At 49.7% G+C, this 25,220-nt stretch overlaps 2 protein-coding genes across 2 annotated transcripts in view; both read right to left on the bottom strand.

Moving 5' to 3' along the window:
- The window catches only part of LOC131990883 (NACHT, LRR and PYD domains-containing protein 3-like), a 220,691-nt gene that overhangs the window by 173,894 nt on the left and 21,577 nt on the right, over positions 1-25,220 (bottom strand). The window lies entirely within an intron of this gene.
- On the bottom strand, positions 719-25,220 carry cep170bb (centrosomal protein 170Bb). The gene is made up of 19 exons (XM_059356075.1): positions 25,030-25,220; positions 20,477-20,614; positions 20,114-20,203; positions 19,935-20,013; positions 19,266-19,324; positions 19,086-19,182; positions 18,736-18,837; positions 17,983-18,492; positions 14,916-15,979; positions 12,930-13,106; positions 11,331-11,445; positions 8,659-10,383; positions 7,775-8,009; positions 7,549-7,705; positions 3,905-4,042; positions 2,430-2,518; positions 1,984-2,077; positions 1,855-1,906; positions 719-1,342 (listed from the first exon to the last, which is right to left on the bottom strand). Exons 2-19 carry the CDS (start codon positions 20,579-20,581, stop codon positions 1,146-1,148), a joined length of 5,085 nt encoding a protein of 1,694 aa, XP_059212058.1. The 5' UTR covers positions 20,582-20,614; positions 25,030-25,220; the 3' UTR covers positions 719-1,145.

Here is a 25,220-nt window from a genome sequence, read left to right as displayed (position 1 = left end):
ATGGCTCTACACAAACTGTGTCAGCTGGAGTTTGGGCGGTCTGGTGGTCTTCTGGTGGTCTGCAGCTCCGAGCTGGTGGCGGTTCTACGTGGCCCCCCAGGACGGGGAAAACTTCATGCAACATTTAACAAACGTTCTCGTTTTGTTGAACGAAGAGAAAGTTATCGAGGTGACCTTACCCCTGGCCCTACATCAGGTACCCCTAGCCCTGGCCCTACATCAGGTACCCCTAGCCCTGGCCCAGACCCTGCATCAGGTCCCCCTACCCCTGATCCTGCATCAGGTACCCCTAACCCTGGCCCTGCATCAGGTACCCCTGACCCTGCATCAGGTACCCCTAGCCCTACCCCTGACCCTGCATCAGGTACCCCTAGCCCTGACCCTACATCAGATACCCCTACCCCTGACCCTACATCAGGTACCCCTAGCCCTGGCCCAGACCCTGCATCAGGTCCCCCTACCCCTGATCCTGCATCAGGTACCCCTGACCCTGCATCAGGTACCCCTAGCCCTGACCCTACATCAGATACCCCTACCCCTGACCCTACAGCAGGTACCCCTACCCCTGACCCTACATCAGATACCCCTACCCCTGACCCTACAGCAGGTACCCCTACCCCTGACCCAACATCAGGTACCCCTACCCCTGACCCTACATCAGGTACCCCTACCCCAGACCCTGCATCAGGTACCCCTACGCCAGACCCTGAATCAGGTACCCCTACGCCAGACCCTGAATCAGGTACCCCTTGCCCCTGCATCACGCCGCCGAACCGCCAGCTCTAACTGGGACTGCTGTGCAATGATTGTGGGACACTGAGGACCAAAGAAGGGACAAAGTGTCCTCTGGTTGTGGACGGATATAAACTGTGAAAGACGGTTGATGGACGTCTGGCAGAAGCGTCATGAACACGACAACAACAAGCGCCGAGCGAAGGTCGGCATCGACCGTCGCCGTTTCTCTCTAAAACATTTGCGATGAAAAGGTTTTCTTGCCTACGACACATAAAAGCCGCCGAGCTAACCTCGAACACTCGGGCCTCTCTGGGCGCTACAGAAGGCGGTCCCGGCGCGGGGCCGGTCCCGGGCGGAGGCGGAGCGGCGTGGACACGAAGTTCCAGTCCGGAGGTGCTACGGTGGCCCGTTCAGGCCATGTAGTGGGCCCCGTCGGGTCCACGAGGTGGTCTTTTGGTGCTTTCGTTGGCGTTGGAGGTCGGTGTGGCGCCGCGGGGTTTGGCGGCGGGTTTCTTCTCCCTCGAGGACGGTCGAGTCTGACCGCGGGGCGTCGTCCCGACAGCTGCCGGTTGTAGACCGCCGCCGGGCTCCACGATGGTGTTTATAACTACGACAAGAGCAAGAGGATAGTTCACATTCACACCAATAAAAACTCTCAGAATAAAAGAGTTCTTTTTTTTTTTTACATATTTTTGAGGTCATTTTGTCTCTTTTTTGGTCAACAAACCAGTACCTTCACCAGGAGAGGAAGAAAAAAAGAGACAAAATAATTTTTTTTAAAAAGATAAAATTACAAAAAAAAGATGTAAAAATTACCAAAAAAAGGCACAAAATGACCACAAAAAGATGTAAAAATGATCAAAAAAGACACAAAATGACCACAAAAAGATGTAAAAATGACCAAAAAAGACACAAAATTACCAAAAAGTCACAAAATTACCAAAAAAGCCACAAAATTTCCACAAAAGACACAAAATTACCAAAAAAGATGTAAATATGATTTAAAAAAAGACAAAATGACCACAAAAGATGTAAAAATATGACCATAAAAGACACAATATTCATGTTCTCTCAGTTTCTGTGTCGTAAACTTCTTGAACCGCGTCTAAAGGAACGTACCTTCGAGCTGCCGCTGGACTCGTCTCAGCTCCTTTAAAATGGACGTGATCTCCTGAAACATGAAACAGGAAGTGAGCGAAAGTTCAGAACGTCAGAACATCATCGTCTCTAGAGAGGCGGCACCAGAACCTTGTTGGAGGTTTTCAGGATGGGGACTTCGTTCTCAGCGTTGATCTTGGCCTCTATCTCCTCCCAGACCTCGGCCTTGTTCTGGAACAGAACCCTGAGAACGACACACTGCGGGTCAGAACCACAGCAGGACAGAACACCGGACAGAACACTAGACAGAACCACGCTAGTACTTTCATTGGGGTCTATGGGAGCTGTGGTAGAGACTCTCATAGGAGTCTATGGGAGCTGTGGTAGAGACTCATAGGAATCTTTGGGAGCTGTGGTAGAGACTCTCATAGGCGTCTATGGGCGCTGTGGTAGGGACTCTCATAGGAGTCTATGGGCTCTGTGGTAGAGACTCTCATAGGAGTCTATGGGCGCTGTGGTAGAGACTATGAGGGTCTGAGGCAGCAGGAACCTGTAACGGATGGAGAGATCTGGTGGAACTACTCGGAGCGACTTACTTCATCTTCTCGGCCAGCTGCTCCGTGTTCTCCCGGATGGCCTGCGACAGCTGGGACACCGGATTCAGCATCAGGTTGTCCAGAATCACCTGAAAGAGTGAATGAGGAGACGGATGAAGTCCAGCAGGACTGGAGAACCGCACCTCCTGATCTCCCAGCACACCAAAACTAACTGCAGCAGTCTCCTTCAGTCTGTGGTCCAGGACACGTTGACACTGCAGCCTCAGCTCCTCGTTCTTATCTCTGGCGAGGGGCGGGGCCTGAGGGTGGCGTCAGGCAGTTCATTGGTCCAGAAACCGATAAACCACCTCACTGAACCCAGTCTGATACTTTAGTCCACATCAGGACCAGAGATCAGAACGACTCGGCTGCTGCTGGACCAACGACGATTCAGGTCAATAAAAAAAACGCTGCAAGGATTCATGTGGAGAACAATGCGTCCTCTGTGGTACCTCAGAGTCCCTCAGAGTCCCTCAGAGATCCTCAGAGTCACTCAGGGTTCCTCAGAGTCACTCAGAGTCCCTCAGTTTGTGAGAACAACTTCTGGATTATGGTAAAAATAAATCAAATAGATTTCTGCTCAGGTTTTTTAATGCTTGATTTCTGTTCATGAGCGCCAAATAGAAAATCAGACAACGGGTCGTTTTTCTAAACTATTTTTTTTCTCTTTTACCGATTACTAACTGGGAATCAGGAAATGGCTCATTTTCAGGTTTTGTTCTTTAAAAGTGAAAGTCGGTTGGCGTCACGGACACGGGACGCTTATTAGAGGTCGGATAAAGAATCGATGCAGCACAGTATTGCGATATTTTGCATGGAGATATTTTATCCATTCATGGAACCAAGTATCGATATTTCTACTTCAATTCTTGATTGAATTTAATTTTGTGACACAAAATGCAATTAAGCAGTCAAATCTCAATATATTCCATCAATACTCACCACAATGATCAAAATCACAATAATATCGTATTCTGACTCGAGTATCGTGATAAAACCGTTTCGTGACTCGAGTATCGTGATAAAACCGTTTCGTGACTCGAGTATCGTGATAAAACCGTATCGTGACTCGAGTATCGTGATAAAACCGTTTCGTGACTCGAGTATCGCGATAAAACCGTATCGTGGGGCCGATCCTCTGATTAACACCTCTAGCGTTTTTTGACTCCGACCAGCTGCTGGACACTCGCTCCACATGAATCCTCGCAGCTTTTCCGGAGCTGAATGTAAAAAGGGATCATGATGTTGGAAGAACCGACTCTGCACATTTAAAGACAGAGCGGTTCGTCCGGACCGACTGCAGTGAATCCTGTGCTAAATAATTAGAAGTGAGGAATGTTGTTTGTATTTTGGAAATTATTCTAAATAACACATGGATCAGCTGACAGAGTGGCCTGCAGCTCGGCTGAAGAGGAAAACAGAAACAATCACTGAGCTGCAGTGTGAACGTGGCCTCGGCGGGACAGGACAGTGACCTCTTCGCGGTTCCACGGACGGCGATGCTTAGAACCGGGCTCCGGCTCATTCATGTTCGCGTCCAGGTCCGAGACGACAGCAGAACCCGGAGGAACCTTCTGGTAGTTTAAACTGGCCTCGGGGATATGTTGGACCAGCTGGAAAGAGAGTAAAGGGAGTCTGGCTCCGGTGATCGGGACTCTGAACATCTGATCAGACCAGCGGCTCCGTGAACGCATGCACCAAGTCAACATGCAGCTGATGGTGGAGGGCGACGGGTATGCAGTGAGTTTTAGTGCTGCTGGGATACACCAGTTAACAGGAGAGCTGCAGCTCCGTGAAGGCTCCCAAAACCAGCTCAACCACTTCATTCATGCTGCAGCTTATCAACGGCAAAACCTCCGAGAAGCACAAAACAACAACGGACTGACTTAGTTCACCACGGACCGGACACAAGACACGGTCTCTCTGAAGAGCCTGCTACTGATGATGATTAATGAACTGGTACAGCCCCAGTGGGCCGGGCCGGCCCAGTCAAACCTCGACCCTACTGGCTGGTTCCAGGTGGATTCTGGTTTTGTGCTGACTCAGAAGCTTCGCCGTTAATAATCTTCACTCAGTCAGACAATTGTCAACATGAAAAGTGTTTCAGAACAATCCAACACTGGTGAGAGGAGTGTTGGGATCAGGAGAGATGAGTTAGAGTGAGGAGTGTTGGGATCAGGAGAGATGAGTTAGAGTGAGGAGCGTCGGGATCAGGAGAGATGAGTTAGAGTGAGGAGCGTTGGGATCAGGAGAGAAGAGTTAGAGTGAGGAGCGTTGGGATCAGGAGAGATGAGTTAGAGTGAGGAGCGTTGGGATCAGGAGAGAAGATTTAGAGTGAGGAGCGTCGGGATCAGGAGAGATGAGTTAGAGTGAGGAGCGTTGGGATCAGGAGAGAAGAGTTAGAGTGAGGAGCGTCGGGATCAGGAGAGATGAGTTAGAGTGAGGAGCGTTGGGATCAGGAGAGATGAGTTAGAGTGAGGAGCGTTGGGATCAGGAGAGATGAGTTAGAGTGAGGAGCGTTGGGATCAGGAGAGATGAGTTAGAGTGAGGAGCGTTGGGATCAGGAGAGATGAGTTAGAGTGAGGAGCGTTGGGATCAGGAGAGATGAGTTAGAGTGAGGAGCGTTGGGATCAGGAGAGAAGAGTTAGAGTGAGGAGCGTTGGGATCAGGAGAGATGAGTTAGAGTGAGGAGCGTTGGGATCAGGAGAGATGAGTTAGAGTGAGGAGTGTTGGGATCAGGAGAGATGAGTTAGAGTGAGGAGCGTTGGGATCAGGAGAGATGAGTTAGAGTGAGGAGCGTTGGGATCAGGAGAGATGAGTTGGAGTGAGGAGCGTTGGGATCAGGAGAGAAGAGTTAGAGTGAGGAGCGTTGGGATCAGGAGAGAAGAGTTAGAGTGAGGAGCGTTGGGATCAGGAGAGATGAGTTAGAGTGAGGAGCGTTGGGATCAGGAGAGATGAGTTAGAGTGAGGAGCGTTGGGATCAGGAGAGATGAGTTAGAGTGAGGAGCGTTGGGATCAGGAGAGAAGAGTTAGAGTGAGGAGCGTTGGGATCAGGAGAGATGAGTTAGAGTGAGGAGCGTTGGGATCAGGAGAGATGAGTTAGAGTGAGGAGCGTTGGGATCAGGAGAGAAGAGTTAGAGTGAGGAGCGTTGGGATCAGGAGAGATGAGTTAGAGTGAGGAGCGTTGGGATCAGGAGAGATGAGTTAGAGTGAGGAGCGTTGGGATCAGGAGAGATGAGTTAGAGTGAGGAGTGTTGGGATCAGGAGAGATGAGTTAGAGTGAGGAGCGTTGGGATCAGGAGAGATGAGTTAGAGTGAGGAGCGTTGGGATCAGGAGAGAAGAGTTAGAGTGAGGAGCGTTGGGATCAGGAGAGATGAGTTATTGCATAAACAACACAGAAATGAATGATGAGAGTCAGAAGCATGATGAAGCTCCTGGAAACCAAACTGCAGCAAACTTCTGATGTTTTTAGGGGAACCTTAAGGATTTGGACATTAAGCATTGCATCACTCAAGTAATCAGGATAAAGTCGTATAAAATCATATCGTGACTCAAGTATCAGGATAAAATCGTATAAAATCATATCGTGACTCAAGTATCAGGATAAAATCGTATCGGGATAAAATCGTATCGGGATAAAATCGTATCGGGATAAAATCGTATCGTGACTCAAGTATCGGGATAAAGTCGTATCGTGACTCAAGTATCGGGATAAAGTCGTATCGTGACTCAAGTATCGGGATAAAGTCGTATCGTGACTCAAGTATCGGGATAAAATCGTATCGGGATAAAATCGTATCGTGACTCAAGTATCGGGATAAAGTCGTATCGTGACTCAAGTATCGGGATAAAGTCGTATCAGACATTAAGTTGTGTGAAGAACTTTATCAGCAGAGAAGGTTTGACTACGAGGTCTCCCATTCACTGTTGTCTTCATGAAAAGACAGGAAGTCCAACAGAGACCGTCTGTCCTGATGCAACCTAATGTCCAAAACCTGAAGCGTCCCTTTAAACTCGTCACAGATGATATAGACGATCGACTAAACTACAAAACGCTGTTTTTTTTCTCATTCAAACTGGGAACACAGTTCTTACAGTTACTGTGAATCATTAATCATGAAGCTGAACTGCTTCACATTAACAACAGCAGTGAGTTCAGACTGACAGATCACTGACGACCTCTTCACCCTGCTACAGTAACTGTGACAGACAGAATCCACCCTGCTGCCTCTGATCACCTCCACGTCTCCGTCTGTTAGTGGCGCCCTCTAGTGGCCACAGTGACTCACAGCATAAGAGTCAGTTAGGGAGGGAGGGTCCAACAAACCAGGACTTCCACCCGGAGACGGAGGAAAAGACTCAAAATGACCAAACAAAAAGATAAAGTCACCAAAATAGATGTAAAAATGATCAAAAAAAGACACAAAATGACCACAAAAAGATGTAAAAAAGATCAAAACAGACACAAAATTACCAAAAAAAGACACAAAATTACCACAAAGAGATGTAAAAATGATCAAAACAGACAAAAAATTAGTAAAAAAAACACGTAGAAATAATCAAAACGGACAAAAAAATTGCAAAAAAGAAAGACAAAATGACCAAAAAAAGACACAAAAAGACGCGAAAGCTTTTTGTTCCAGCAGTGGACCCTACCATGTCCTGAGACTCTCATAGGAGTCTATGGGTGCTGTGGTAGAGACTCTCATAGGAGTCTATGGGAGCTGTGGTAGAGACTCTCATAGGAGTCTATAGGTGCTGTGGTAGAGACTCTCATAGGCGTCTATGGGAGCTGTGGTAGAGACTCTCATAGGAGTCTATGGGTGCTGTGGTAGGGACTCTCAAAGGAGTCTATGGGAGCTGTGGTAGAGACTCTCATAGGGGTCTATGGGAGCTGTGGTAGAGACTCTCATAGGAGTCTATGGGAGCTGTGGTAGAGACTCTCATAGGAGTCTATGGGTAGTCTATGGTCTATGGTATGAGCTGTGGTAGAGAGAGGGTCAGAGGCAGCAGGACGGGTCTAGCCTGTGTACTACGTAGTTTTTAGTGATTTATTCGTAGCGGGTCCCTGAGGCCGGCTCGTGATCCAGCTCTAGCAGCTGAGGAGGCGTGGCCCACCTCCTCCCGGGCAGACATGGTGGAGGCCGGCGTGTTGGGCAGCGAGCCGGGCGAGGAGGCGGGGCCTAGGCCGGAGCCAGGAGAGTCCCCGTCCCCGGCCACGTCGTGGATCTCCTTGGCCAGGATGGCCAGGTCTTTGGCCAGGTCCTGGCTGAGCCTGCAGGGGGACAGAACACCGTGAGCTCGGACCAAACAACCACACAAAGCATCAAAGGAAACGGTTTACTTGGCGATTTCGGCGCTGTGCGTGGACCAGTTCTGGTACGGGTCGCTCTGGTCCTCGTCCTCCTCCGTCTCCAGGGAGACGGACTTGGATCGGGTGGCGGCGGCGGCGGGCCGGTGGCGTGGCGTCTGGGAGGAGGGGTGGGAGGAGCGCTTGGCTTTGGGATTCACGGCGCTCGTCTCGTACTCTTCGTCAGAGGAAGAGGAGAAGTCGGAACCCTTCTGTCTACGACGAGAACCTGGAAACACTTTGATTCAGATCATCTCACACAAGGAACCTTCCTTCTTTCCTTCTTTCCTTCCTTCCTCCCTCCCTCCCTCCTTTCTTTCCTCTCTCTCTCTCTCCTTCCTTCCTTCCTTCTTTCTTTCTTTCTTTCTTTCTTTCCTTCTTTCCTTCCTTCCCTCCTTTCTTTCTTCTCTCTTCTTTCTTTCTTTCTTTCTTTCTTTCTTTCTTTCTTTCTTTCTTTCCTTCCTTCCCTCCTTCCTTCCTTCCTTCCTTCCTTCCTTCCTTCCTTCCTTTCTTCCTTCCTTCCTTAAACACTTCATTACTTCAGAAAGTGAAACTCATACACAATATAGATTCAAGATTTCAAGCCTGTTTTTCTTGTATTTTTGATGATTCTGGCTTAGAGAGAATGAAAACACAAAACTCAGTGTCTCAGGCTTGAAATATTTCACTCTATGTCTAATGAATCTATATAATATACGAGTTTCACTTTCTGAAGTAATTGACAAAAAATATTGAACTTTTTCACGACATTCAAATTTTTTGAGATGCACCTGTATGTGTTTACAGGAAGTAAAAGCACTTAACCACAGAAGAAGAGAAGCAGCTGAAGCATGATGTAAGTATATTCTGTGTTTAACCTCAGATCAGCCGGGACTCACCGGTGCCGGGGTACTTGGCTCCGCTGGACCGGGTACGGGTCAGCGGCTGCTTCCCCATAGCTCCGCCCCCTTTGCCAGCTGCCTGGCGGGCGTCGCCCACAGACGTCTTCCTGGCGGCGGCGGACTCAGAGTTCCTGTTGGACCCGGGCCGGCCGGCGGAGGGCGTCTCGGTGTCGCTGGGAGCCGTGAAGGAGCCGGTTCTCTTCCTGGGCATGGCTAAGATGTCCAGCCTGGACAGCTTCTTCCCCTCGGCGGACGCTTTGGAGGGCGCGGCGACGTGGTCCGAGTTCTGGGAGCCCCGGTCGGTCTCGGCGCCCTCATTATCCGAGGCCTCGCCCAGGCGCGCTCGGCGGAGCATGGACGCCCGGGTCGGCCGCGGCGCCGACAGGCTGTTGGACCGTGTCAGAACCTGCTGGTTTGCAGTCTTTGGCGTCTTTCCGTTGTCCTCTTTCTGGAGGGGAGCGATGACTTTCTTGCTCCGGCTGGACGGACGGGAGGTTTCATGGTCGGAGGAAGCCGTCTCGGTCCGGTGTGGACCAGAACCCTGCTGGCCCTCTGACAGATCCAGGGAGCCGCGGTTGCCCGCGCTGCGGCGCATCTGGAAGCGCTTGGTGGCCTCGGCCTTGCTTGATGCATCGGCAGCCGTCTGGTTTCGGCGTTTCTCAGAAAGCCGCTCGCGGGCGGAGAGCTGCCGGCCCTTCTCCTGGATGGACGGGCTGGAGGAGGACTTCTCCTTCTGGAGGCTGCTGATGGCCGGGCGCTTCTTAGGGGCGGAGCTGAGCGGAGCATTTTTGCTGCTGACCTGGCTCACGGTGCTCGCCGTGTCCACGTCGGACTCACCAGAGAGAGAGTCGTCCATGTGGGTGGAGGACCCTCCTTTCTTTGAGCTGCGCCCCGAGCCAGACGAGGGGAACCTGGAGTCCAGCGAGCACAGAGCTCCTTCCGCCTCCTGGAGGAAGCTCTGCGTCTCCTGGATGTTCTCCCTCCTCCGCTCCATGTCTCTGATGGACGGGTGGCTGGAGATGTGGGGGAGCTTCTTCATCTGGACCGTGTCGCTGGGCCGGTCTTTGGTGAAGCTCTCCTGCCGGACGATGGAGGACATGCAGCCGTCTTTAGTGGGGACAGAATCCTTGTCTTGCATTTGGAGGTTTGGAGCAGAGCTGTTGGGTTTGACGCCGGTCCTCCTTGGTTCATGTCCACTCAGGTGTCGGATCAGGACTGTGGTGGGGGGGGGTTTGGGCGGGGGGTCACGTGTCCTCTCCGACTGTACGGGGCTCCGGGCCTGGTCAGGTTTACCTGGACTGTCCTCAGAACCAATGTAAAAGGAGGTGGACTTGGCGGAGGGAGAAACCTTCTCCGGACCCTTGAACTGAGGACCAGCATCCCCCGGAGACAAAGATCCGGTCCTGGCCTGGTTCCTCTTAGCTTTATCCAGAATAGGTCCGTCGTCTGAGCGGCTGGCGTCGCTCAGACTGTCCGGGTCCACGTCGTCCTGAATGGACAATCGCTGGGTGGGGTCCTGTGGGCGAGGAGGTCCGGAGACCCTGTCCAGAGGTTCCTGGACCTGGTAAGGCTCGTGGCGAATCAGGATACTCGGGTGAACACTCTCCAGCTTCTCCGGGGGCACCTGGGGCAGCAGCCTCCTGGTCCTGGAGCTGTGGCTCGACTCTGACTCGGAGTTGTCGTAGCTGTAATTTCCCATCGACCGGCTCATGAAACGCAAATCTACAAAGACAAACAGAGTTTTCTGGGTTTCAGATATTGTTTTTGTGTTTTGCTGAATAGATTTAACAATCCTCAAATTTGTTATTTTTATATCAGAATCAGGTTTTATTTTCCACAGTGCAATGAAAAAAACAGATTTCAGAGCAAAATTATCGACATTTAGGCCCCGTTTATACGAGGACGATTGCAGGTAAAAACGACAAAATATTCTATGTGAAGTGCCTTTGGTTTAGACAGTGGCGGTGTTTTTGGGGCTTAAAAAGGTTAAAATGTGCCTCCAGCCTCCAGAGTGTAAACTTAGATCCTCTCCTCCGTAGCGTGTCGTCTACACTGACAAGACACAAAACTCTGATCTGATCTGCTCACGTCACGTATGTGTTTACGTCACATACATGCTCCAGGACAGGAAATAAAGAAACGTGGGATTATTTCCATGGTGGGACCTTCAAGCTGCTCTGGCAGCTCTAATAAACTTACAGGAGTCTTTCCACCAAATGTCCAGGATATGTACAGATAGTATTATTTTTATGTCAGAATCAGGTTTTATTTTCCACACTGCAATGAAAAAAAACAGATTTCAGAGCAAAATTATCGACATTTAACTAAAAAACTGCAACTAAAATAAAAGTGTGATTTAAAACTTGTTATTGGGAATCAGACATTTGTTGGAAAATCCAAAAGTTTGTTATTGAAACTTTTCGCAAGTGAATTAGTTGCAATGGATCCTTTTTGGCTGCAGTGTGAGACGTTTTGACCCCGAACCCTCCCGAGCCCTGATGGGCATCCTTTCAGTGTCGATAACACACTTTTCATAAAAGTCTAAAACGATAACATTCACATCCAGATCAGCGGTGGACATCAGGTGGAAATGGGGTCAAAAAGTACGATGTGTGATTCTCAGATCTTAACACACCAGGTTTATATTACCAACAGAAGTTCAGATCTACCTTCCAGACAGTCCTGAGGTGGAGTGGAACCCGGTTCCGCATAGCTGTCTGCCAGACTGGCCCACCGGGAAACCCACTTGGGCCCTTCCAGACCTGCCGCATGAGCAGAGGACACCTGGACGACAAAACAACACGATGAACAACAAAACTGGATGAGAGAAAAGTGTCCAACAAGCAGCCCGCTCCCCCAACCTGCTACAGGAACCCTCCAGAATCCATCCTGCTGCATCTGATCCCTTATCAGCCGGAGTCTGGAGTCAGTGGCGCCCTCTAGTGGCCGCAGTGATTCACAGTATAAAGCACAAAGAGTCAGTTAGGAGGAGGACGACTCAAAAAACCACCAGGAGAGGAAAGAAAAAGACTCAAAATGATTTTTAAAAAAAGATCAAAAGACACAAAATGATAAAAAAGACACATTTTTAAAAAAGACACAAAAAGACACAAAATTATCAAAAAAGACAAAAAATTATCAAAAAACACACATTTAAAAAAAAAATACAAAAAGACACAAAATTATCAAAAAGACACATTTTTAAAAAGACAAAAGAGGGATCAAGAAAGACACAAAATTACCAAAAAAGACATAAAATGAACAAAAAAAGACACAAAATAACCACAAAAAGACACAATTATCAAAAAAGATACAAAATTATCAAAAAAATATTTTTTTTAAAAGACACTAAATGACCAATAAAAATAAAAATAAAATCACCAAAAAAGGACAAAAAATGTTTAAAAAAAGACACAAACTGATCAAAAAAGACACAAAAGGATAAAAAAAGACACCAAATGATCATAAAAAATAAAAAATGATCAAAAAGGCACAAAATGATCAAAAAGACACAAAATGATCAAAAAAAGACACAAAATTATAAAAAAAGACACACAATGATCAAAAAAGACACAAAATGATTTAAAAAAAGACACAAAATTACCAAAAAAGACACAAAATAACCACAAAAAGACACACAATTATCAAAAAGACACAGTTATGAAAAAAGACAAAATTATCAAAAAAGACACAAAATTCTTTAAAAAAAGACACTAAATGACCAATAAAAAGTCGTGCCTGAACCTTAGAGAAGTGGTGACGGAGCACAAATTCAACCAAACCAAAGCTTTTTGTTCCAGGAGTGAACCTGACCATGTCCTGAGACTCTCATAGGAGTCTATGGGAGCTGTGTTAGAGACTCTCATAGGAGTCTATGGGAGCTGTGTTAGAGACTCTCCTAGGAGTCTATGGGAGCTGTGTTAGAGACTCTCCTAGGAGTCTATGGGAGCTGTGGTAGAGACTCTCCTAGGAGTCTATGGGAGCTGTGTTAGAGACTCTCCTAGGAGTCTATGGGAGCTGTGTTAGAGACTCTCCTAGGAGTGTATGGGAGCTGTGTTAGAGACTCTCATAGGAGTGTATGGGAGCTGTGGTAGAGACTCTGAGGGTCAGGTGCAGCAGGATGGAGTCTAGTCTAAGTGAAAGTTGTCTGTAGCAGGTTGGAGAGATGGGTGTCAGAGTGAAACCTGCAGGAGGAGAGGCGGAGGGAATAACAACATGGTGTGCATGCGCTGGGATCACAACGTGCCCACAGGTGTCGTGGCTGTTACCTGGACGGGGCCCGCCGGGGCGCCGCTGACAGCCGCTGGGAAAAAGCCATGCAACGGGTCCACAGCGCTACCGTCGCTAGGCAGGTTAGCGTGCTCATCCTTGCCATCATTTATTACGGGTCTATACACTCCCGTGGTCACACCACTGTACTCCGGAGAGTCGAGGACACCGAACACCTGGAACAGGGCATGCATGGAGAGGGGCGGGGTCACAGCGACAGGAAGGACAAGGACCAGGGGGTCATGCTCCCTGAAGGATCAAACTGCTGGTTTTATTCACCTTCTAAACAACCATTAGCACGGTAAGATGCTGCATGGTGTTTTTCAGCTTTTCATTCTTGTTTCTGTCTGCTACTGCTGGCTGTGGGATGGTTTTGAGAGTTTCGGAGCGTTTCAAAATTTTATGACTTTTCCCCCCAAAAATACGACATGTTATATAGTATGACTTTTCTGATTTTGTAAAATTTTTGGACATCCCATAATATGGTGTTTTTATGTCATTTCTGGCCGTAATATTCTCTAAAATGTATAAACAGACTACAATTGAGCTGGTTTTAGCATTTTTAGGCATGTTAAAATTTGACCATTTTTGATAAAAATTGAAATGCTATCATAGGACTTTTCTTTACATTTTGGACATCCCATAATATGGTGTTTTTCTGTCATTTCTGGTCATAATATTCTCTAATATGTATCAACAGACTATACTTGACCCATTTGAAGCATTTTAGGCCCTCTAAGCCACCCTACTTCACGTATCAACAGACTATAATAAGGTGTTTTGGAACGTTTCAAAATTTTATGACTTTTCCCCCAAAAGATACGACACGCTGTTTTTGTCCAAATTGTGGACATCCAATAATATGGTGTTTTTCTGTAATTTCTGGCCATAATATGTTCTAAAATGTATCAACAGACTAATTGAGCTGTTTTGTTTTTTTTCCTTTTTTAGGCATTTAAAATTTTTACTATTACTGACAAAAATACAACATGCTATAGTACAACATGTTAATACTTTTTTTCTCCCCCAATTTTTAAACATCCCATAATGTGGTGTTTATCCGTCATTTATGGCCATGTTATGCTCTAATATGTATCAACAGACAATGTATTTTACCATTTTTGACAAAAATCGACATGCTATAGTATGACATTTCTGATTTTGTCCAATTTGTGGACAACCCATAATATGGTGTTTTTCTGTTATTTCTGCTAAAGCCACCCTACTATTAGTATCAACAGACTATAATAAGACCATTTTCAGAGTTTCGGGCCAATTGAGAATTTTAAGACTTTTCCCCCAAAAAATACCACACGCTGATTTTGTCCAATTTGTGGACATCTCATAATATGATGTTTTTTCACTATTTCTGGACAAACTATGCTGGATCAATTAACATATCTGGGATAATAAAGATGACTCTCAGAGCCCCATGTTTACATTGAATATGTTATTGTGGCTCATGTGGATATTTGATGATAATCCTGCAGAACTTTAACGCTGCTGTTGCCAGGGAGTTTTCTTCCTGATGAAGTGCCCTATGTGACGAGTTGGGAGTGAGAGGAAACTTCCTGATGTTAGCTTCAGATGTGGTGCCTCCTCATTAAAACATTTCTGATTTCCACTTTTGTAAAGATTGTATGGACTCGCGGCTGCTGTCGGAGCTTAAGGTTAGAAATCTCTCCGTACCTTCTGGAGACTCTCGTGAGAAAAGCTTTGATGGAAACACCAAAACTCAATAGGTACAGTTTATTTTAATGTTTTTATGGAAAATAGTTAAAATGCTCTAAACTGGAGATGGAAACATTTGCTGAATAAATTCTGATTAGAGAATCTAATTCCTGCAGACTTCTTCACGCTGCCCCCTGCTGGCCAGAGGGCGTTACTGCAGCTTTGTTTATTGGAAGGAAACTCACTAATTCACTTCTTTTTAACGACACATTTCAACATTTCACTTGGACTTTATGGAAACACGGCGAGTTCACCTGATCGATCATGTTCCGAGCGTCCTCCACCTCTTTGTCCTGCGACTCCGTCTCGATGGTGTATGTCCCGGCGTCGCTCAGGCTGTCGTCCTCCTCGTTCCTCATCATCCTCTGGGAGGCTTTGGGGTCTCCCGCGCGGACGCCCAGGGGCAGCATGGGAGACATGGGCGGTCCAGGGGAGTGGACCGGAGAGGCGGTCTGGATGTTGTTTGGGATCGCGGACTTGGATCCAGCTGGAGGCTGCAAGGGGGACGAGGGGTAGGAGACCGCGGCGGGGGCGGCCGGTCCGGGGGGGGAGGGGATTCTCACATTCGGAGGCGACACCATCACCGGCGGCGCCGACATCGGGGGCGGGGACATCTTGTCCCTGGTCGGGGAGGAATCCTGTTGACCAGAGTCCTTCAGGAATTCCGCGGCGAATTCCTGGGCGAGCTTGGACTTCTTGCCGACGCTGCCGAAGGGTCTGATGGTGATTCCGGAGGAGGAGCGAGAGGAGGCCACCTCCCCCTCCGTCTTCTCCCTCTTCAGAGAGCTGGACCTCTGGGGCCCGCCGTGGCCCTGGCCCTTCAGAGGAACCGTCACCTGCTGGGTGGGGGGGATGTGGCCGTGCACAGACGCCGGCCTCTCGCCCCCTTTCCGGCGCTCCAGCTTGGCCTTCAGGGCCGAGTACGAGTCGGCGTGGGCGGGGTTGTGCGTGAACGACTGCGAGCGCTTTTTGCGCGGGTTGTCGTCGAAGAACTCGATGATGAAGGCCTGCTGGGTGAGGTGCTCAGGGGGGCCCTGCTTGGGCGTTTCTGTGGTGGGGGACTGAGTCTGGGGAGGACTCTGGGACAGGGGCCGCTCAGGGGCCACAGGGGAGGCCGGGGCCGGTCCGGGCGGAGAGTACTGCAGCGGCTGGTGGAGCGTCTGTGTCGGAGCAGGCGGCTGGTGGCGGACAGACGACTGAACCGTCTGCTGCGACGCCTCCGACTGCTCTGATTGGACGGAGTGGTGAGACTTGCTCCGCCTCCCTTTGAGAACAGGGTCCTCCGAGTCGCTCTGGGTCCCGTCCTCATGATGGTGACCTGACGACACAATGACAATCAAAATGCTGTTACTCTGTTGTCATAGAAACGGGTAAGCTCCGCCCCCACCAACGCCTGGCGCTCTGTCTCTATGACACATGGCGCTCTGTCTCTATGACACATGACGTTCTGTCTCTATGACACATGACGCTCTGTCTCTATGGCGCTCTGTCTCTATGACGCTCTGTCTCTATGACATATGACGCTCTGTCTCTATGACACATGGCGCTCTGTCTCTATGACACATGACGTTCTGTCTCTATGGCACACGGCGCTCTGTCTCTATGACACACGGCGCTCTGTCTCTATGACACATGACGTTCTGTCTCTATGACACACGACGCTCTGTCTCTATGACACATGGCGCTCTGTCTCTATGACACATGGCGCTCTGTCTCTATGACACATGACGCTCTGTCTCTATGGCGCTCTGTCTCTATGACGCTCTGTCTCTATGACATATGACGCTCTGTCTCTATGACACATGGCGCTCTGTCTCTATGACACATGACGTTCTGTCTCTATGACACATGGCGCTCTGTCTCTATGGCGCATGACGATCTGTCTCTATGGCGCTCTGTCTCTATGACGCTCTGTCTTTATGACACATGGCGCTCTGTCTCTATGACACATGGCGCTCTGTCTCTATGGCGCTCTGTCTCTTTGGCGCTCTGTCTCTATGGCGCTCTGTCTCTATGACGCTCTGTCTCTATGGCGCTCTGTCTCTATGGCGCTCTGTCTCTATGACATATGACGCTCTGTCTCTATGACACATGGCGCTCTGTCTCTATGACACATGACGTTCTGTCTCTATGACACATGACGATCTGTCTCTATGACACATGGCGCTCTGTCTCTATGGCGCTCTGTCTCTATGACACATGGCGCTCTGTCTCTATGGCGCTCTGTCTCTATGACGCTCTGTCTCTATGACACATGACGATCTGTCTCTATGACACATGGCGCTCTGTCTCTATGGCGCTCTGTCTCTATGACACATGACGATCTGTCTCTATGACACATGGCGCTCTGTCTCTATGGCGCTCTGTCTCTATGACACATGGCGCCCTGTCTCTATGACGCTCTGTCTCTATGACATATGACGCTCTGTCTCTATGACACATGGCGCTCTGTCTCTATGACACATGACGTTCTGTCTCTATGACACATGACGATCTGTCTCTATGACACATGGCGCTCTGTCTCTATGGCGCTCTGTCTCTATGACACATGGCGCTCTGTCTCTATGGCGCTCTGTCTCTATGACGCTCTGTCTCTATGAAACATGGCGCTCTGTCTCTATGGCGCTCTGTCTCTATGACGCTCTGTCTCTATGACACATGACGATCTGTCTCTATGACACATGGCGCTCTGTCTCTATGGCGCTCTGTCTCTATGACACATGACGATCTGTCTCTATGACACATGGCGCTCTGTCTCTATGGCGCTCTGTCTCTATGACACATGGCGCCCTGTCTCTATGACGCTCTGTCTCTATGACATATGACGCTCTGTCTCTATGACACATGGCGCTCTGTCTCTATGACACATGACGTTCTGTCTCTATGACACATGGCACTCTGTCTCTGGCGCTCTGTCTCTATGACACATGGCGCTCTGTCTCTATGGCGCTCTGTCTCTATGACGCTCTGTCTCTATGACACATGACGATCTGTCTCTATGACACATGGCGCTCTGTCTCTATGACACATGGCGCTCTGTCTCTATGACACATGACGATCTGTCTCTTTGACACATGGCGCTCTGTCTCTATGACACATGGCGCTCTGTCTCTATGGCGCTCTGTCTCTATGACGATCTGTCTCTATGACACATGGCGCTCTGTCTCTATGACACATGGCGCTCTGTCTCTATGGCGCTCTGTCTCTATGACACATGGCGCTCTGTCTCTATGGCGCTCTGTCTCAATGGCGCTTTGTCTCTATGACACGTGGCGCTCGGTTACCGTAGGAAACGTGGCGTGGTCCTTTAACGCCACTGACCTTTGAGGGACTTGATGTTGATGGCGAGGTCGCTCTTGGTGCTGAAGACGTCTTCACACGTTGGACGTCGTCTCATCATGCTGACATCACTGTGGACCAGCCAATCAGCCACCTTGCACTCCGCTGACATCATGTCTGTGGGCGTGGCTGTTGCGGTCTTGGTGGGCGGAGCCTGCTGCTTCCTCTGGCGGGTGGAGAACTTGGTGACGTGGTCTTTGATCTTGATCTTGCCGGGCATGCAGTCGTCGAACTCGATGGTGAAGGAGGCGTGGCTCTGGACGGCGGGCGGGGTCGGGGTGGGCGGGGACGGCGGGGCCAGGGGCGGGTCCGTGTCCTTGGTGGGGATCTCGTGAAGCTCCGCCCCCGGGGTTTTGGCGTGCTGGAAGTCTTTGGTGGGGATCTCGAAGTAACTGGGCTCGCGGTGGTACGAAGGGAAGCCGGTCTTTGGTTGGGAGTCGGACAAAGATCCGGAAAAGTCCGGATCCACCAACAGAGCGTCTTTCTGGACCTCTGACAGACAGAAACCGTTTAAGTTTAATTATCATAATATCCTTGTGTCAACAACAACAACAACAATCAGCATCATAATGAAGGTACTGCAGAACATTTTCGGTATGATATTTGATTTTTAACAATAACACCACGAATTAAACTATAGTGACATCATAAAACATTTTAAAATCAAATATGTTTCCATTTTTACTTCCATATGTATTATATTCTCTATATGTCGATGATGTCGTGTTGTTTTACCTGAATGAGTTTCATCGCTGGTCTGAACTTTACTCCCATAGTCCTCCTCTCCCCACCAGGACGGCTGGCCGTAGAGCGGCGTGGGCCGACACGCCGGAGCCTCTGGAGCAGCAACACGTCCACAAAAACACAACGCACGCTTTCTGTTAGAGATCCTCTAAAACCCTCCGATTACCACGACATGTGGACTTTTTTGGGTGATTTCACGTTTTGTTTTGGTACTTTCTGGAAATTTTCTTTTTTGGAAATGTATGCTTTTTTTGGTAATTTTTTGTGTGTTTTGGTGATTTTGGTCGTATGAAGGTCACAGCACCGGGTGTTTGTAGTAGTACTGTCAGTACTGTGTGTACCTTGTGTACTCTTTGTACTCTGACTCTTCTCCAGCTCCATCTTCTTGCTGTCTGAAGCCTTCAGGCTGATCTGCAGCTGGCTGCTGTACTTCTCATGCTGAAACAAACAACACACTTTATTAATATTATACTAAACACATAATAATTATATTTAGCAGATAAAAAAATATGTTTTCTCACCTTCAGAGCCTCTTCAGGGACTTTATGTTGACTCCTCTCCAACACGTAGACATGAGAATGTAGAGGAGGTTAAGGAACACACACACACACACACACACACACACAGTAACACACACACACAGTAACACACACACACACACAGAAACACACACACACCTTTAAATAGTCTCCTTAGATAAGACTTGTTTTGTTTACGCTGCTTATTTTGTGAATAAAAGCTTTTTGGAATACACCTGCTGTCCATTTAATGTTGCACATGAATGAATGATGCCAACCTCTTCTATGCAAAGAACTCCACACAGTAACACACACACACACACACACACACACACACACAGTAACACACACACAGTAACACACACACACACACACACACACACACACACAGTAACACACACACACACACACAGTAACACACAGTAACACACACACACACACAGTAACACACACACAGTAACACACACACACACACACACACACAGTAACACACAGTAACACACACACAGTAACACACACACACACAGTAACACACACACACACACACACACACACACAGTAACACACACAAACACACACACAGTAACACACACACACACAGTAACACAGTAACACACACACAGTAACACACACACACACAGTAACACACACACACACACACTCTCAGGATATCGTATCCGAAGCGGAGGCTGTCCGTCAGCTTCAGGGTGATATAGGTCTGGTCGGGGATCCTCAGGTCGTTGACAAACGTCTGAAACAAACAAACACACACACACACACACACATTAACACACGCGACCTCCGACCTCTGCCGGCTGCTGATTGGAGGAGGCCGGTGATGTCACACTGACCCCGTTCAGGCTGCCCAGGTCCTTCACCAGGTGCTCGTCTGTGGCCGGGTTGTAGTTGATGACGGCGTGCTGCTTGTCCACGCTGCGGGACTAAACCACAACAACAACACGTCAACAATACACATGTTTATTTATTCACGTTTATATTTCTGTATTGTTTACATATTTATATATTTGTGTATCGTTTACATGTTTATATATTTCTGTATTGTTTACATGTTTATAATTATTTGTATTGTTTACATGTTTATGATTATTTGTATTGTTTACATGTTTATGATTATTTGTATTGTTTACATGTTTATGATTATTTCCATTGTTTAAATGTTTATGATTATTTGTATTGTTTACATGTTTATGTACCTGCAGCATGAGCTCACAGTCCTCCCGGCCCACAAAGATGAGTTCTCGGGGGAGGCGGTGCCGAGTCCCCGAGCTGCTCACCAGGAACCATGATGTCACACTCATCTTCACAGGCCTGCTGGGACGCAGCAGGGCATCCTGGGAAATGTAGGACAGACAGGTGAGACCTGCAGAGACCTGCAGAGACCAGCAGACACCTACAGAGACCTACAGAGACCTACGGAGACCTACAGAGACCTGCAGAGACCTACAGAGACCTGCAGAGACCTGCAGAGACCTACAGAGACCTACAGAGACCAGCAGAGACCTGCAGAGACCTGCACAGACCTGCAGAGACCTACAGAGACCTACGGAGACCTACAGAGACCTGCAGAGACCTACAGAGACCTACAGAGACCTGCAGAGACCTACAGAGACCTACAGAGACCAGCAGAGACCTGCAGAGACCTGCACAGACCTACAGAGACCTACAGAGACCTGCAGAGACCTACAGAGACCTACAGAGACCTGCAGAGACCTACAGAGACCTACAGAGACCTACAGAGACCTGCAGAGACCTACAGAGACCTACAGAGACCAGCAGACACCTGCAGAGACCTACAGAGACCTACAGAGACCTACAGAGACCTGCAGAGACCTACAGAGACCTACAGAGACCAGCAGAGACCTGCAGAGACCTGCAGAGACCAGCAGACACCTACAGAGACCTACGGAGACCTACAGAGACCTGCAGAGACCTACAGAGACCTACAGAGACCAGCAGACACCTGCAGAGACCTACAGAGACCTACAGAGACCTGCAGAGACCTACAGAGACCAGCAGAGACCTGCAGAGACCTGCAGAGACCTACAGAGACCAGCAGAGACCTGCAGAGACCTGCACAGACCTACAGAGACCTACAGAGACCTGCAGAGACCTACAGAGACCTACAGAGACCTGCAGAGACCTACAGAGACCTACAGAGACCTACAGAGACCTGCAGAGACCTACAGAGACCTACAGAGACCAGCAGACACCTGCAGAGACCTACAGAGACCTACAGAGACCTACAGAGACCTGCAGAGACCTACAGAGACCTACAGAGACCAGCAGAGACCTGCAGAGACCTGCAGAGACCAGCAGACACCTACAGAGACCTACGGAGACCTACAGAGACCTGCAGAGACCTACAGAGACCTACAGAGACCAGCAGACACCTGCAGAGACCTACAGAGACCTACAGAGACCTGCAGAGACCTACAGAGACCAGCAGAGACCTGCAGAGACCTGCAGAGACCTACAGAGACCAGCAGAGACCTGCAGAGACCTGCAGAGACCTACAGAGACATGCAGAGACCTACAGAGACCTGCAGAGACCTGCAGAGACCTACAGAGACCAGCAGAGACCTGCAGAGACCTACAGAGACCAGCAGAGACCTGCAGAGACCTACAGAGACATGCAGAGACCTACAGAGACCTGCAGAGACCTACAGAGACCAGCAGAGACCTGCAGAGACCTACAGAGACCTGCAGAGACCTGCAGAGACCTACAGAGACCAGCAGAGACCTGCAGAGACCTACAGAGACCTACAGAGACCTGCAGAGACCTACAGAGACCTGCAGAGAACTACAGAGACTTGCAGACACCTACAGAGACCTACAGAGACCTACAGGGACCTGCAGAGACCTACAGAGACCTGCAGACACCTACAGAGACCTACAGAGACCTGCAGAGAACTACAGAGACCTGCAGACACCTACAGAGACCTACAGAGACCTGCAGAGAACTACAGAGACCTACAGAGACCAGCGGAGACCTGCAGAGACCTACAGAGACCAGCAGAGACCTGCAGAGAACTACAGAGACCTGCAGAGACCAGCAGAGACCTGCAGAGACCTACAGAGACCAGCAGAGACCTGCAGAGACCTGCAGAGACCTACAGAGACCAGCAGAGACCTGCAGAGACCTGCAGAGACCTACAGAGACATGCAGAGACCTACAGAGACCTGCAGAGACCTACAGAGACCAGCAGAGACCTGCAGACCTACAGAGACCTGCAGAGACCTGCAGGGACCTACAGAGACCTGCAGAGACCTGCAGAGACCTACAGAGACCAGCAGAGACCTGCAGAGACCTACAGAGACCTGCAGAGACCTACAGAGACCAGCAGAGACCTGCAGACACCTACAGAGACCTACAGAGACCTGCAGACACCTACAGAGACCTGCAGAGACCTACAGAGACCTACAGAGACCTGCAGAGAACTACAGAGTCTTGCAAACACCTACAGAGACCTACAGAGACCTGCAGACACCTACAGAGACCTGCAGAGACCTACAGAGACCTACAGAGACCTGCAGAGAACTACAGAGACTTGCAGACACCTACAGAGACCTACAGAGACCTGCAGAGACCTGCAGAGACCTGCAGAGACCTACAGAGACCTACAGAGACCTGCAGAGACCTACAGAGACCTGCAGAGAACTACAGAGATCAGCAGAGACCTGCAGAGACCTGCAGAGACCTACAGAGACCAGCAGAGACCTGCAGAGACCTGCAGAGACCTACAGAGACATGCAGAGACCTGCAGAGACCAGCAGAGACCTACAGAGACCAGCAGAGAACTACAGAGACCTACAGAGACCTGCAGAGAACTACAGAGATCAGCAGAGACCTGCAGAGACCTGCAGAGACCTACAGAGACCAGCAGAGACCTGCAGAGACCTGCAGAGACCTACAGAGACATGCAGAGACCTGCAGAGACCAACAGAGACCTACAGAGACCAGCAGAGACCTACAGAGACCTGCAGACACCTACAGAGACCTACAGAGACCTACAGAGACCTGCAGAGACCTACAGAGACCTGCAGAGAACTACAGAGATCAGCAGAGACCTGCAGAGACCTACAGAGACCAGCAGAGACCTGCAGAGACCTGCAGAGACCTACAGAGACATGCAGAGACCTGCAGAGACCAGCAGAGACCTACAGAGACCAGCAGAGAACTACAGAGACCTGCAGAGAACTACAGAGACCTGCAGAGACCTGCAGAGAACTACAGAGACCTACAGAGACCAGCGGAGACCTGCAGAGACCTACAGAGACCAGCAGAGACCTGCAGAGAACTACAGAGACCTGCAGAGACCAGCAGAGACCTGCAGAGACCTACAGAGACCAGCAGAGACCTGCAGAGACCTGCAGAGACCTACAGAGACCAGCAGAGACCTGCAGAGACCTACAGAGACATGCAGAGACCTACAGAGACCTACAGAGACCTGCAGAGACCAGCAGAGACCTACAGAGACCAGCAGAGACCTGCAGAGACCTGCAGAGACCTACAGAGACATGCAGAGACCTGCAGAGACCTGCAGAGACCTACAGAGACCAGCAGAGACCAGCAGAGACCTGCAGAGACCCGCAGAGACCAGCAGAGACCAGCAGAGACCTACAGAGACCTACAGAGACCAGCAGAGACCTGCAGAGACCTACAGAGACCTACAGAGACCAGCAGAGACCAGCAGAGACCTGCAGAGACCTGCAGAGACCTACAGAGACCTACAGAGACCAGCGGAGACCTGTAGAGACCTGCAGAGACCTACAGAGACCTACAGAGACCTGTAGAGACCTGTAGAGACCTACGGAGACCTACGGAGACCAGCGGAGACCAGCGGAGACCTGTAGAGACCTGCAGAGACCTACAGAGACCTACAGAGACCTGTAGAGACCTGTAGAGACCTACAGAGACCTACAGAGACCTGTAGAGACCTGCAGAGACCTACAGAGACCTGTAGAGACCTGCAGAGACCTACAGAGACCTACAGAGACCTGCAGAGACCTGCAGAGACCAGCAGAGACCTGCAGAGACCTACAGAGACCTGCAGAGACCTGCAGAGACCTACAGAGACCTGTAGAGACCTGTAGAGACCTACAGATACCTGCAGAGACCTGCAGAGACCTGCAGAGACCTGCAGATACCTGCAGAGACCTGCAGAGACCTGCAGAGACCTACAGAGACCTGCAGAGACCTACAGAGACCTACAGAGACCTACAGAGACCAGCAGAGACCTGTAGAGACCTACAGATACCTGCAGAGACCTGCAGAGACCTACAGAGACCTACAGAGACCTGCAGATGAAGGTTTGTTGGTGTTCATGAATATAAATATTAAAATCATGTCACGTGACTGGACCGGAAGTGTCCTTGAAGCAGGTCAACCTGTGACATCATCACCTGAACGGAGCCACACCCGGGAAAACACACACACACACACACACACACACACACACACACAGACAGACAGACAGACAGACAGGATGCTGGAGGATCAGATCCTCCCGGTCGGCCTCAGAGCTCCATCCGCGGCCCGGTACCCCCCACATCCTCCTCCTCTCCTCCTCTCCTCCTCTCCTCCTCCTCCTCTCCTCCTCCTCTCCTCCTCTCCTCCTCTCCTCCTCCTCCTCCTCCTCTCCTCCTCTCCTCCTCTCCTCCTCCTCCTCCTCCTCTCCTCCTCCTCCTCCTCCTCTCCTCCTCTCCTCCTCCTCCTCCTCTCCTCCTCCTCCTCTCCTCCTCTTACCTCCAGACGCCGCTCCGCCGCTCCTCTCCTCTGATTAGATCCCGGACGGAGGCTCCGTGATGCGGACCCAGCATGAGGTTCTGGTCCCGGGGCGGAGCGGAGCGTGTGGCCGGGACAGAGAGCTCCGGAGGCGGCTCGGTGTGTCGGATGGTCCCGGTGAGGATGCGGACGGTGCTGATGCTGCTGTGTGT

The sequence above is a fragment of the Centropristis striata genome, chromosome 18 (assembly GCF_030273125.1).
Source record: "Centropristis striata isolate RG_2023a ecotype Rhode Island chromosome 18, C.striata_1.0, whole genome shotgun sequence".
NCBI classification, from domain to species: domain Eukaryota; kingdom Metazoa; phylum Chordata; class Actinopteri; order Perciformes; family Serranidae; genus Centropristis; species Centropristis striata.
The sequence above is the reverse complement of the archived record's forward strand: the minus strand, read 5'-3'. Positions and strand labels throughout refer to the sequence as shown.

Bases quoted from the DNA above. Each gene is read 5' to 3' on its own strand.
- cep170bb (XM_059356075.1), bottom strand. From the start codon at position 20,581: ATGAGTGTGACATCATGGTTCCTGGTGAGCAGCTCGGGGACTCGGCAC. The intron at 20,204-20,476 runs GTACATAAACAT...GTTGTGGTTTAG, and splicing joins ACTGTGAGCTCATGCTGCAG to TCCCGCAGCGTGGACAAGCA. The intron at 2,519-3,904 runs GTCACTGTCCTG...TCACTCTTTCAG, and splicing joins GTCCGTGGAACCGCGAAGAG to GTGATTCTGGACAACCTGAT.